The sequence below is a fragment of the Protomyctophum parallelum genome (assembly GCF_964188405.1).
Source record: "Protomyctophum parallelum genome assembly, chromosome: 1".
NCBI classification, from domain to species: Eukaryota; Metazoa; Chordata; class Actinopteri; order Myctophiformes; family Myctophidae; genus Protomyctophum; species Protomyctophum parallelum.
In genome coordinates, this window is record NC_139697.1 from 24,036,965 (window position 1) to 24,052,338 (window position 15,374).

Here is a 15,374-nt window from a genome sequence, read left to right on the forward strand (position 1 = left end):
AATATTACTAATCATATTACAGTTTTATGAGCTGGGGGCGTGTTGTATGTCATATTGCAATTTTGGGCATGTTAAGAAGCGCTTTCGACACCCCGTGGATTGCGCAAAACGGCCTTGAATTAGTCATGGGTGTGTTTAAGGCGTGTTTGAGACGTACCCAATCAACATGTCCGTACTATTCTCTTTACCAGTCAGCTGGCACCATAGAAGACATGACATGACTTTGTCACATTTGGGTTAATTATTCCTATTGCACTGCATGCTGTCACCTTTATGCCTCAAAATAATTTGTTTCTATTGAAAAACACCAGTAAAATAACGTTTATTATATTTTATTTCATTCAAGTCATGATGAAGGAATGAGTTGAATGCTGCTGCTTAATGCTGTGCCTGTGGCCCCGATGGTATATGGTCTTCGCTCGTAGCATTTTATTGAAGAAGACTTGAATCGGGTGTGATACAGCATATGAAAGAAAACTTCCCAAGGATTATGGAGATGTTTTTATTTATTTTTAAGGTTGAGAAATGAAAGAATTATGGCCGTTTCTAATCTCAACATTTTACAAAAAAAAGACGCAAAAAAAGGCTGTTGCCATGTCTCATAGAAACAAGTAAATAGGTCTATAAAAATAAGCGCATATAACAGGGGTCTGCAACCTATTTTAAATGAAGTGCCATGTTTTTATTTTCTAGATAGTGAGTCTGCCATATCCAGATTAATTTTAATGACACCACATTAAAATAAAAAAACATATTTTGATTGTCCACAAATATAAAGTTCTTCCTTATTTTTAAATATGTTCTTGCACATTGTTATAATGATCATTATATATATCCCCCTGCAGTCAGAGTTCATAGTTTTAATGAATGAATGTGATGCATTGTGAGCTGGTATAGATCTGCTATTTTCAAAAGTAATCTTGGAAATGTTTTATTTAATTTTTGGATTAGCCGTCCTTAGTTGGGCAAATGCATTCATCTGGGGATTCTTGACATGGGAATGTGCTGTGTGAGGATCACTGGTTTAAACAACATTAGGAGAAAAGCCCAAATAACCACTTTAGAAACAAGAAAAGCAACCACAAAATAGTACAACTACCAATATTTACAAGCAACTTTACAGAAAAAGAAGCCGCTTATAATAAACAGACATGGCAACACTCTAGCAGCCTCCCAGAGCCGCTCAAGTGTAAAATCAAACAGTGCTTGTTGCGTTTATGAGGTGGTCAGACCCACGTCTAATCGTTATGCGCTGAGTGTTTTTAGGTCAAGGGGCTTAATAGCAAATTGCGCAAAGCGAAAATAATTAACATATGGACACTCCCACAATGCTAAAATATTCAGGAACGCCGTATGCCATATGTGTGTGCGTTCAACACGGGCCGAGTGCGTTCAACACGGGCCGATATGCCTTTCATAATACCATTGTGCGCAGAGCGAGGGCAATTTATGCATTACCTCATTGTAAAACGGATCTTCAAAATGGCACCGTTAGAGTATATATATTTATAGAGAAGGCACCCAGAGGAAATCTTGAGGCAAAATGGACATAGTGGCCGAATGAAGGTATTGCAGCCTGGCCCCAAACACATGCGCGTTCAACGGCAGCGCGTTCATGTGTTTGGGGCCACTCACCATTGCAATCCGTCCCACAATGCACTCTGTTCCTACCAGGAAGGAGGAGTGAATCCGCCTCATGCGCTTTTGAGCAACTCAATGCAAGTGGATGGGAGGAGAACTCGGGTGTCTTCTCTATAGATATATATACTCTATGGTCTGACTGCCCCCCTGGTACGTACGTACGCACGCACGCAGGCACTGACGCACTGAATTTCCTTGTAACTAGCTGTGAACTTTGTAAACTGTGTGTGACACTTCTTGTGCTATCATCTTTCGGTGGTGGAGTTGACCTAGGTCACAGGTTAACTAGCGTATGGTCAGTGTCTATACCAGTTTCCCAACCACTGGTACTAGTACCACTAGTGGTACTTGAGCCCCCCTCTGGTGGTACACAGAGCACTGACCCATAAAAGGAGAAAATAAGACAAAAGTGTAATGAAATATTTATATTAATACAGGTAGTTCTTCTGACCAAGCAATTGGTTGAAATAGGCTCTCCAGCCATGCTGAAATGAGCATGACAGCACACCTAGCCGTTAATGGAAGATTTGAGAACGTATTAATCACATTAGAAATATTATCAGTTGTGCAGTTTCGTCAGAGCAGCAGCTAAATTGGCTTAGGAATGGAACAAAAACAAAATATTCAAAGAATAAATGTAGTTATTATGTTATTATGGTGGTACTTGGAGAGCCAGATATCTTCTGTGGTGGTACTTGGTATAAAAAGGTTGAAAACCCCTGGTCTATACAGTATGTGTATTCGTACGTGTGTCTGCTTGTGTGTGTATATATGTGCATTTATGTTTGTTCTCCACAAGTGCATGTGTGCGTTTGTTGTCGCATATGTGTGTGTGTGTGTGTGTGTGTGTGTGTGTGTGTGTGTGTGTGTGTGTGTGTGTGTGTTACCTGAGGCCACTCTCCTCCAGAACGTGCTCTTCGCTTGATCTCCAACACAGTTTTCCTCCTAGACTCCTGATCGGTGCGGAACACATACACGGGCCTGATGAAGTTGATGAGAGCTACAGGGCCAAACACACAAAGACAAACGAGCATGTACGGTTAGACGTTTTTAGACTTTCACAAAACAAGTGAAACTTAACGGAACATGCAAATTCAAGTGCAAAGGTTGGTACATTGGAGCTTCTTATGGCAATACCTTATTATCTACGCAAAAAGATCTAACCATGTGCCGCTAAACTCGCATACATCTATTTTTTTTATATAATCACAATGTAAACAGTAATAATTAGGTCACACACATACACACGCACGTTAATAATAACAACAACAACACTGTGTGGTTGCGAACAAGCATGGGACATTTTTTTAATAGGAAGACCAGCATAGACAGTATACAAGCAGTGATCAAATACTGTGCTGCACTTTCATGGCTGTAAGTACTAAATAAACATTTGAACTGCATACGAGCACTTTCACCATTTGTATTGAGCACAACTTCCTAGATACCGATAGATATCTGTACACCAGTTTGAATTTGCATTGCCCAAAACACCGTTCAGAGTAATAAGCCATGAAGCACTAATCCGACTAAAACAAAGGGATTAAAATCATCTACTCGACACATTTCAGTGTGTGAACCGATTACAGGCATTACAGATTACAGAACATTAGTATAAAATAAACAAACAGCGGTTGGGCGGTCTGTTGTGTTAGGCTATTTTCCACAAGAGTACAATGGATTACGCATTATCTACAAAGCTCACACGACGTGTCGCGATGAGAGAGACGGTCGTGCACGGGCTATTTTCAGTGGTACAATGGGACTATAAATCCGGCTTTACTCACTGCCCCAGACCGGGATGCTCTTGCTCTCCAGTTTGGTGACTATAGAGCCCATGGTCATGGTGACGGGAATGGCATCGAAGTAGGAGGAGTGCGGCGCCAGGGTGAGGATGGGGGCCTCGGAGGGAGGCGCCCGCTCTCCCTTCACCGTGATCCAGTGGAACCCTCCGCAGAACCACAGCGCCCGCATGATCACCCTCAGAGACAGGTCCATCAACCTGACGGAGGAAAACACACACACACACACACACACACACACACACACACACACACACACACACACGGTTAGAGCGAGTGGTGTGCGTGTACTTGTGTGGATGTATGCGTGTCGCCAATGACAGCGAAATCTAAAATGGCCACCTACATTTTATGCAGAAATTATTTTAACCCATTTAGAGGACGATTCTAGAAATATCTTCTAAATCCTGTATTCAGAAAAATCCCATGTTTCTACAGTATGTCAGTCGTTCTCAAACAGTTTCATGTCATGGACCCCCAAAACATTATATGTAATTGGCCTCCGACCCCCCATCTGAAAATATGTTGTTCCAGGGACTCCCCCAGAAGCAAAGATTTGAGTTCAAAATGTTCGCTCTGAGTCTGAAAGAATATATCCTCGAAATATGCGCCACATTTTCACCAATTAACAAATATAGCAGAGCTACAAGCTCGTAGCGCATGAGCTTGTAGATCTGCCATTTTAATAGCTAAAGTATAACATAGTGCTTAACCCATTTTGGGCGGGAACCCCTTTTGGTGTTAGCATTATGTCATGCTTTAGCTATTGAAAACAAAAGTACTAGTAGAGAACTGCACAGCAGCAAATCAAACACTCCATGACATGTTTGAATAAAAACATATAGATTAATACATTTAGCAAAATAAAACAAAAGATGAGTGCACAGATACTGTACATACAGATTTAGGCAGACAGATATAGTTGCAATTTTAAGAAGATTTTTTTTCAAATGTAGGCTTATTCTAAAGAGTGCATATTTAAAGAGAATCTGCTTAACGAGGAGGGTGTTTAATGAGTGTATAGGTATTTAAATGTACATGAATGCCCTTGTGTTTTACTCGACAGACAAAGTTATGCACTTTGTTACTGCACTACAACTCTATGCATTTTTTATGTGGCAGCCAGTATAAGACAAATTATCACAAAAAAATAAACTATAATCAAATCATAATTTCCATTTGCTCGCTGTTTAGCCCCATGTAATCCGTTGTACGTTGACAGATATAGGAATACAAAATGTTGACATGAAAAAATGTTGGCCAATAATGCCATGCCCAAAACAGCAGTGCCAGGGTTAATGTGGTTCAAACCTACAGCTCTTTGCTGTTGCGCTTCCCCAGCTCGTCTCTGCTGTACTCTTTTGTTTGACTACACAGGCAGCCTTTCAAACAGGCACAGATTAGAGCTTCTTTATTCTGTTTCAAGTTAAGGGACCATGTCGCTGCTGGTGTGGAATGTTAACCCATTGGCTACAACTCATCAGTCTACTTGACTTTAATGACGGGCATTTTCCAAAAGCACACAGAGAAAAGGCATTGGATTCATATGCAAATCGACTTGCTTTGGAAAACTTGAAAACTTGCTTTCAACTGATTTTGGTGTTCAACTGATTTCGACCCAGGCGGGACCACCTTCCTGAGTAAGAGGAGAGCAACATGGGTACCACTACTGTGTCGGTTGGGTCCATCATAGACCCACCTGACATAGTGGTGTGGGTTCATGCACCATTCCATTGGGTTGTTTAACAAAGGTTAAAAGGTTTAGGTTTAACAAATTAGGTTGTTTTTCTCGTTACTCACTAACCACATTCTACACATGGCTACATTCCATGATTCCTTGAAATCTCACACCAATGATTCGAGACGCAACAAAACAGTTTTAGTGTTCGACGCAGCGGTCCGACATGTCCCGTTGCACGTCGGTGCATTCCGGAAATGTCGTTGCATTGTGTCGCAAGTGATTCAATTAAAACCAAAGGAGCTTTATTGGCATGAGAAAACGCTAGTTTCCATCCAAGTTATCCGTCCGTCTGAGTCATAGAGTAGTAAAATGATAGAGACTGAACCAGAGCGATAGCCCCGCCCCCTCGCTATTTATTTCAGTGGAAGTTGCTCAGTGGAATTTTTGAAGCACCGGGAAGAACCGTCTACTTCCGCATTTTTTCGATTTGGACACCAAAATTTCGTGTCCAAAATGCGGAAGTGCAAACGCACGCTCAATGTTAAACCCCCAGCTGCACGGGGTTTCCTCGTCATAACTTACTCCACGGGTCTGCCTGCAGTCCCACCTCTTACCACTAGGGCTCAGTGCTTCAACGTTGGAGAGCCACACACACTCAAAACAATTGTCGCCGCGGAAACCCAGCGGTTTATGTTACGTCGCAAAAATCATTGTTGTGGAAACCTATCCGTTGCAGCTCGCCGCACCTCTGCGCTTGTGTGTGATATGCCCAGTTAAAGCTCCATTCTGTTGCAAGTAGTTGCATGGCGAAATCATTGGTGTGGTTTTAGCTTCATACCACTTATAATATACTACTTCACTGACCACCGTCCCACAGGGCTGTCATCGGTGCTTGCCCGTTGCCCCCCTCCTCCCCCCTCCATTATGTCCTGACCACAATATGGACGCTACGGTAGCGCTAAGTGGTTAAAGTGTGGGTTGATTTGGAATAGTGTAGTGTATTGTAAAAAACAGCCCTTGGAGGGAAGACCGATTTCCAAACATCAACATGGAAACACATTTAATCCAATTACCGGTATAAAATAAACAGTCCATCCATCCGTCCATTTTTCTCCTCAGCGGATTGACCAATCCATCTGAAGGTGCACACAGGCATTGACCATTGGCATATCAACCGGAGCAATGACGATTGTGTCAATATTTGGACTTCCATCACGGCGAGGTAACTACACGACTGAAACATCTATCGATGTACTCTAAGAAGGAACGGAAGTGTTCTTCTACGCCTGGCATTTTCCATTGACGCACCAGGGAGGCAAAATGGAGCAGGAAGTCCAATGGAATGCATTGAAGTCAATTAAAGGAAGGGGGAGGAACAAAAAAATATTTCTGAATTATTGTGAGTGACCTCTGTCAGATAATCTGTTAAAGAAGACGTATCACACCTTCTTCTAAAGGGCACGTCAAGCGAAGGTTCCTGGCTTGGCAGTACGGGCTTTCATTACGAGAATTGGTTGACAGGCTGTCAATAATTGACAGTATTGCAATAACAGCCCATGCTTACAGCACAGTCAAAAACACAGTGTGCTCTTTAGATGCCTGAAAAATAGTGTGTGCACATAAAAAATAAGAATGTAGGAAGCAATGTGTGAAATGTCTTATTTCCCTGCACCAATTATTTTACAAAGGTCGCGATAATTCAAAAGTAATTCATAAATAGCAGATCTACAAGCCCACAATGCATCGCATCACAACATGTTGTGACTGTGATCTTGTAGATGAGCAATTTTCGCTATTCATTGTACAGTATATAGGGCTTTAGTGGTTAAAGTGCTCGCAAAACCTTTCCATAAAAACGGGCCAACATTGCTTCAGGCATTTAACCATAAAAGCGGCATGCCCACCATACCTCCTCCACCACGACTGTGGCTCCACAGTGAAGTCTGTGCGTCCCAGGGCAGCGGTGAAGGCGAAGGGCCAGGCCAGCAGCATGAGGAAGGCTGAGAGGAACAACCGCACAGGGAACACCGTCACTGACATCAGCCCTATCTGTGAAGGGGGAGAGGAGAGATGCCTTACATTTTTGGAATTGCGGCACAGGGTATAGTTCTGCATGTTCATGTCCAAAATGCCTAGGGATTGCGTCATTAGGACAGTCAAAAGACCATGATTTGCTGTCCCCCGCCGCCGAACGATTTCAAAGGGAAAACGTATCCGATTATAGGATGAGCAGGGGGGGAGGTATAGCAGAATTTCTAGAGTCCTAGATTCAGGAAGGAACAAACAGTCATATATCACTGACAGTGACAGACACATGGCTGGTCATGCTTTCCTCGTGGCTTCCTGTGTGGGCCTGGTGTTTACTTTGGGCACATGCATACAGTAAGCCTACAGACCTAATTCACATTCAACACATATCGCAAGCCTACAGACCTCAAACATTACACATTCAACACATAATAGCTTGTGTGATTAATTAACTAATACATGATTGATTATCTCTTTTCAATCAATGTCATCTATTTTTTCCCCCTCAATGTGTCTTCCAACAACATCATAGACAAAAACAACAATCTCTCCAACTCCGTATTGTTTTCCGAATGTTATAATACATAAACCATTGCACTATTTAGTCACACAGACCAGTGGCGTAGTCACAATAAGGCCAGGCCAGGCCGCCGTGTGGCCAAGTCTCGATCTCGCCCCTCCTTGAAAACCATTCCATCGGCCCCTCTCCCATTCACGGACGTGTCCGACAAATTAGACGTGAAAATGTATACGCCTTTGTGATCAAGGAGGTGGGGGATACCTGTTCTACCTACCGGTATATCAAGAACGCATTTGACACACTACTGAAGGTAGTTGATGCACGCTCAGCCGAGTGTCCAGGGAACTTACCCTGCCAATGACCACATGTACTGTTTACTAGTGTACAAAGAGTAAAAAGTGCACACAGAAGTACACTGGCAACCTCTCGCCTAAATAGTCTGTCTCCTATAGCGTGTGAGAGAGGTTTAACTGAAGGTCTGAACTACGATTCTGTTATAGAGATTTTCAAGCGACCATGAGCGTCTCATGTTCTGAGAGACATCACCAAGCGTGAACACCATTTGATTTTGCTCTTAATGCTGTCAATGAGTCACTAATTTGTGCTGGTGTCATATTCACCGTATCTGTAATGCTGCATACCGTCTGTGCAAAGACACCTTATTTATTTATATTGTCGTTATTAACGTTTCGATGTGTTCTTGTTAATTTGAAGTTATTGCCCCCAGCCACCCCCCCCCCCCCTCCCCTCCCGGCGGGCGGGGTGTCAGCTTTTCGCCTGGCCAACTTGTAATTCCTGCATTAGACTAGTGACAAAGACCACAAGAAAGCAGCAACTGTGTCAGCCAAATTTCCCATGATGAGTTGCTTTGGCAGCGAGGTCATGATTTACAGCTACTGCCATATCAGCCCTAGGGGGCTATCATCAGCCCTAGTGCCCTAGAGCAGGGGTTCTCAACGTTTTTGGCTGGGGTTCCCCCAGAAATGCTTTGGCCATGTCTCCCGTTGTAAAGAAAAGAAAAAAAAAGAAAGAAATATATATTTTTAAATTATTTGGGAACCCACCAAAATAATTTGGTAATATCCCAGAGGGGCCGCGACTCATGGGTTGAGAACCCCTGGCCTAAAATCCTGGTCTCTAAACTGCCTCCCCCTGGCCAGCCGGGGCGCCTGATGGAGGGGAAAGGAACTGGTTGGAATAACGTGTTCCTTCCACACGCTACGTCACGACACTCAAGCATGAAGGAAGCGTGAGTTCAAGTCCGTTGCTCTCCCCAGGTTGGCGGAGGGTGTGTAGAGCCCAGGATCACATGATTAGATGATTGACACAGGGGTGAAAAATGGGTTACAAAATCGTGGGATAAAAAATATAATTGCGAACGCACTGAGCACTAACTATGTGACCCTGCAGATCATGTCTGTCTGTCTGTGTGTCTGTCTGTCTGTCTGTCTGTCCCGATGTGACACCACCCGCCCGCCACCAGAGGGCGCAGCTGTAGCACACACACACAGGGCGCAGCTGTAGCACACACACACACAGGGCGCAGCTGTAGCACACACACACACAGGGCGCAGCTGTAGCACACACACAGGGCGCAGCTGTAGCACACACACAGGGCGCAGCTGTAGCACACACACACACACACACACACACACACACACACACACACACACACACACACACACACACACACACACACACACACACACACACACACACACACACACACACACACACACACACACACACACACACACACACACACACACACACACACACACACACACACACACACACACAGCGTTCGCTTCCCGCGTCTTACTTGTTAAATAAAAAGAACCCCTGGCCTAGAGCTAGGGATATAATGACACAGCCTGTAATTACCATTCTCCTCCCTGACCCCCAGTGACCCGGGGCAAATAATGGCTGTGTATGTAATAAAATACCTTGATATAACATGGAGGTGAGCTGTTGAAGGACGTTTAGAAGACACCCTGGCTGCAATGATTATCTATCGATTACCTATTTGACTAAGAATGGTTTTTATTTATTATAAATGTCAACCCAAAAAAAAGGGTCTAAATGACTTTTTTTTATAATAATTGACTAAATCGATTAACGGTAGTGAAAGACCAGTCACAGAAGAGTTTAAAGCCTAGAATAATATGTACCATATCGTGATGATGAGATGTCAGCTGACTGACCCGTCATGCCTTTTCTCTTACTGTGTAATGAGGAAGATACGGTGTGTGTACGTGCGTGTGCGCGTGTGTGTATCTGTGCATGTGTGTGTGTTTGTGGCACGCAGCCCTACTAAGCGGGTCACAAAGTCACAGTGATTTCTGACTGGGTGTGACATCTAAAAGCCTCCCTTCACCTCCATCCATCTTCCGTGTCCCTCACTCCATCGTCATCACTGTCATCTCCCACACCACACTCATCTCTCTCCATCCCCGTTTTATTGCTCTCCTCCAGTCTCTCCACCTCCACACTCTGTCTCTCCACTCTCCCTCTCTGCCTTACGGTAATCTCCGTTCCCACAGGAATTGCTCCGTTCCTCCCCCAGTCTGTCCGTACATCTGTCCGTACCGTACGTACAGTATGCCTCCACCACCCATCCCTGACAGGCCCACAGTCTATTGCTTTGTCTCTCTGTCTGTCAGAGCCTGACAGGATGCCAGTCTGAGTCTGAGACCACAGATTAGCAATTAGAAAGCATTAGAAAGAGACAGACAGACAGACAAATGCTATTCTATTTGACAACTATGTTCAATCGATACGCACAGGAATCGATTTTTAAATCGAATAGTCATTAAAAAAAAAAGCGGTCGCTTTTGGTCCGCGAGACGGCCCCATTTGGTCCGCGAGCCAAGCTCGCACCTCGCAGCACCGCAACGCCTCCTCCCCTCTCCCCCTCACTCGTGGTGGTAACAACAAGGAAGGAAGTCAACACAGCAGCCTGCAGTCATGCCGCCACAAAAGAAATCTAAAGTGTGGTTGCATTTTAGAATATGCAAGGAGAACAAAGAACAAGTGGTGTACAGTGTCAACTATGTGACAAGAAATTGGCGTATCACATACGGGATGGCCCAAGTGGGGCGAAAAATCCGCGGCGAAATTTCACGCATGGGACAGGGGAAAAGGCCACTGACCTCCTGGGCTCCGAGGGACTTCCAGGCGCGCTAATTTGAGCCGCGGTCATCCGCACTTTTCTACCCCAAGAAAGAGCCTCGTCGGAAGGGTCTGAGAGCGGCGTAGACCGCGGCGCAAATTAGCGCGCCTGGAGCTCCAGGACTGGTGCTTTTTTTGGTGTTTTCACATCTGAGTTTCAATCGGAAGAGAAGCTAAATCCCTACATTTTCTGGATTATAGGCTATTTTTTTTTTTTGAGAGGTAATGCCTGTCAGGCAGTTGACTTGTTACGGTCGGATGTTTTATTAAGCCTAATTATTTGTGCGTCACTGCTTTCATGAAGGCTGCAACAGTTGTTGCTTATCGTTTTAAATAAATGAGACCAATCCAAGCATGCCTTTCTCCCCGCTATTGGCTATTGTTTAAGGTGCGCGCCTCGCATCGCGCACCTCGCGTCACCCCCCCCCCCCCCCCTCCCGTTGGGTTTCGAAGCGTCGACGATCGAAACAAATTTATATCGAAGCGTCGATCATCAAAAACGTGATCGAAGGTCAGCCCTATTGACGTTTAGTTTTAACAAAAATAAATAAATATTTCTGTATTGTATATCAAACATCAACATGTATAAAATGCATTTTATTTATCCAAGACAGCCCTATTCAACATTGTTCAAAAATAGCGATAGCTACAAGCTCACATTGTTTTTAAAAGGCCAAAATAGGAATGAAAATGGTTAAATTGAGACACATCAGCTGCATAATCAGTAATCACCTATGCCAAATTGCCAATCAGTCAAATAAGATAACATCAGATCAGAGATCTTTATTGATCCCTCAAGAGAAATAATAGCTGCTATATCATCTCATTCTGGCCAATCACAATTTGCCCTCACTTTTCCCGTCTTCACTTTTATCTTCAATGTTTATGTTTACACAAACGCGGAAAGCTGGGCATAGGAGGGGCTAGTGCCCACTGCCTAGTCATGCCCCTCAAAATAAATAATAATAAAAACACATGTATCGGCCGGGCTCTACTTCCCTCCACCCACCAATGCCTCAGTTCCAGAGTGCATTCGCTGAGCAGGGTGCTCATCTATCACATCTCTCGTCCCTCCATCTCTCCCGCTCTACTTTACAATAATGTGCCCTCTGTCACCACTCAGGGGAACCAATCTATCTCTCTCTCCCTCCTTCACTCCCACCCTCTCTTTATGTCCCTCTCTCTTTCTCAGAGCGCAGGTGCACTAGGCTGCAGGGCCAAATTAATAAATAAACAGTAATGGGGGTGATTTATGGCACTCTCTACGCCTCTCTACCACCACATCCCAAACACAGGACGCTCCACAGGACTTAACAACCCAATCTGGGAGGATCCACTGACATTTTTGTTAGGAAGTGGGACGTAGTGAGACGAGGAGGAGGAGAGGAGTCACTGCTCTAGCGCCACAGGTTTTCCCAAGTGCAAAAATTACCAATCTACAAGCTCACAACGCATCGCAATGTGACGTGTTGTAGGCTTGTAGATTGGCTATTTTGTTTTTCAAGCCATTTCGCATTTAACAGGGTGTCCACAGCCAGAGGCTAAAATGGCTATTTGGGGTCCTTGGCATGGGAAACTTTGGGAACCCCTGCCCTGCGCAGCCACTGATAGCTCTCATGTCTACCGAAAGCTTCTGTGAAAGAATGAGCGGTTGTGTTTGTGTTTAGTACCGGTGGGACATACTATGGTCAGGTCGGGTCAGATTCACTGGCTCAGGTTAAACCCATAGAGACATGGCACTTGTGGGACGGGAGAGAGAGAGACACACCCTGCTTACTGTACTGCATGTAGAAAGGTGCACTGGAGTGCAGTGCTTCCTGTAGATGGGGAGAGAAAATTCAAGGTCTCCAAGGCAGCAGATTCCTGTTGTGTCTAAAATAAATCAGCAGACTCTAGGGAGCCACTTATGTATGGGCCCATTGTGACCCGAGATGGTCTCAATCATTTCAACGCTGCCAGTAGCCATTAAAAGCTACAACATATGAGTTTTATGTACAACGTCTCCCTTTCCTGACCGAGAGGGTAATTGCCACAATGTCAACTACAATAAAGATGGCATCTGCAGCTATATCTTGCTGCCCCTTATCCCTAAACTTGTTTGCCAATTTTGAGCTGTGCCTCCACTCCAATATGGAGCTATGTGTGTCCCTATGTATAATGTATGTATGTACAGTATGTACATATGCATGTGTACTCGTCCCAGCACGAGAAGCTGCAACACGGTAATTCTGTCATTTCTCTGCCGTTTTGGACGTGGGATGGCTCGCCGGAGCCGGGCCGGGGGTCTGAATGTCACGGGGACCCCCCGGGGACCCCCACACGGTACAGTTGCACCGCTCACTTCACACAGGTGTGATTTTTAATACTTTAAAATAGTTTGTGTGCGTGTGTTTGTCCACGCACCTCTCAGCATCCCATGGCTGAGAGGTGGGCTAAAGGCAAAAAGTGACCAATATGGCAGCCAACGAGAAAGATAGCTTGCTAGTATGGCCACTACGGCAGCCAATGAGAAAGATAGCTTGCTAGTATGGCCACTACGGCAGCCAATGAGAAAGATAGCTTGCTAGTATGGCCACTACGGCAGCCAATGAGAAAGATAGCTTGCTAGTACAGAAAGGCAAAGCGATCAGCTCAGCTGTGCTTCACACAGCAGCTGGTAAAAAATATAGCTCGGGTTAAAGGACTTTTCTCTCAGCAGGGGCTAGAAAAACGTGTCCATGCATTCATCTTCAGTAGACTTGACTATCTGTCTTGACTAATCTAAAGAATCAATCAGACAATTGCAATTGATTCAGAACGCTGCTGCTCGAGAACGAATACCAAGAAAGTGGAGCATCTGCATATCACTCCAGTTCTTGAATCCTTACATTGGCTCTCCCTGTGTGTCAAATTATTGATTTCAAAATACTACTGTTGGTCTAACGGTAGCATTTCGTTTTTATACACCACATATCTGGAACAGTCTGTTTGCAGTCTGCTGCCTTTGATCGGGTTACTTTTCTTGTCTCTCTTCTGCACTGAAATTGTATCCGTTATGTTTCACTTATTTTGTTTCATGCAACCTATTGTGTTCCTTTGCTTGATGTGTAAAGCACAAATACAACTGCCTTGCCTTAATTGCCATCAGTGGAAGAGTAGGGAGGCCACTTCCAACCCCATTTCTTTCATAGCTTCAGTTGGTATTTCATATGATGCACAGTGCACTCTTGACTACACGCCCACGTCCATACAAAGAGCGTCATCTGACATATACAATTAAACACACACACACCTCAACTCATATGATTGCACACTCGTACTACACACCCCCACACGTCTATAAAAAGGAAGAGCATACAATGCGATCATCTGACATATAAATTATCTACACAAGTAAACATTTACACACGTGCGTATGCGAGGCATGCACAGGCGTGTGTGCGCACGAAACGGAGCTTGCTTGGCAGAAGAGGGGCTTTAGGCACGCACGCACGCGCGTGCGCGCGTTGGTATCTCACTGAGCAATAGACAGATGGAGGGCAGGACAGAGGTGGATGCCAGATGGAGAGTACGCCTATAGGCTGGCATGGTGCCTAGTCTAGTAGTACTAGTAACATAGGTGCCAAATCAGTATCAGTAGAGGAGGTGTGGCAATTACCGTAGTCTCGTAACAAGAGCCAAGCCGGGGTGCACAATATTTGCTACTTTCCCAGAATAGTACGAGATAAGACTATCAATACCAATGTTTACACAGTGACACGTACACCTTTCTAAAAATTTGGTCAAGGTCAAACATCCTCCGGCTGCGAGCAGTCCGCTCTCTGCAGTGTCTGCACTGACCGCACCCCCACGCACACTAAACATCCTCAATGTGTAACCATTTCTACCTCTGCGTGTACAAATGTATATTATGTTAAATTCAAAATAAATAAACATTTAGCAGCATATAATATACAGAAAATGTTCGGACAATAATATAGCACCCAGGACATATTGGATACAGTGCAAAGTACTGGTGTACAGTACTATTGTGTGGCTTTGACCCCAAACAGAAACAAATAATAGAAAGCTTAAGTGTGTGTGCTTTGTTGTTAGCGAGAATTATGTACAGGTTGAAGAAACACGACCTGGCAGCTAGGTCCCCTTGTGGCTTCTTCATGGCTATGATATGATAGCCTAAACGTATCAGTAAAAGACTACCGGTACATGGATGATCCTCATAGGTCACCAGGTCATTCAGTTAAAAAAGATCAACACAAATCCTACATTACTAAACGCATCTTCAGGGACCACCTCCACGGACAATCAGTGGTCCACGGACCACCTGTGTTGTAAAGCCTTGGCCTAAGAGAAGAAATTCTTTCCCCCTTTTTGAAACTAGCTCTTTGCCACTCGCCCCACACACTTCCACTTGGTTTGAGCATAGATTCATAAATAATAGTGATGGCACTGGATTGGAGGGGAATCCTGGTGCCGTCTCTATTATTTATATAAAGACCTGCGTGATCAATGCCATTTGGCTATTCTGAGTGTCCAAAGAGCATTGATCACG

The 15,374-nt window shown here is 44.4% G+C and overlaps 1 protein-coding gene across 1 annotated transcript in view; it reads right to left on the reverse strand.

The window, feature by feature from the left end:
• Positions 1–15,374, reverse strand: part of lpcat1 (lysophosphatidylcholine acyltransferase 1) — a 41,583-nt gene that overhangs the window by 19,495 nt on the left and 6,714 nt on the right. The window contains exons 2-4 of the mRNA XM_083769068.1: positions 7,034–7,173; positions 3,429–3,643; positions 2,529–2,641 (exon numbers count right to left, since the gene is read on the reverse strand). Coding sequence (XP_083625194.1) covers positions 2,529–2,641; positions 3,429–3,643; positions 7,034–7,173 — 468 coding nt within the window. The remainder of the gene's footprint in view (positions 1–2,528; positions 2,642–3,428; positions 3,644–7,033; positions 7,174–15,374) is intronic.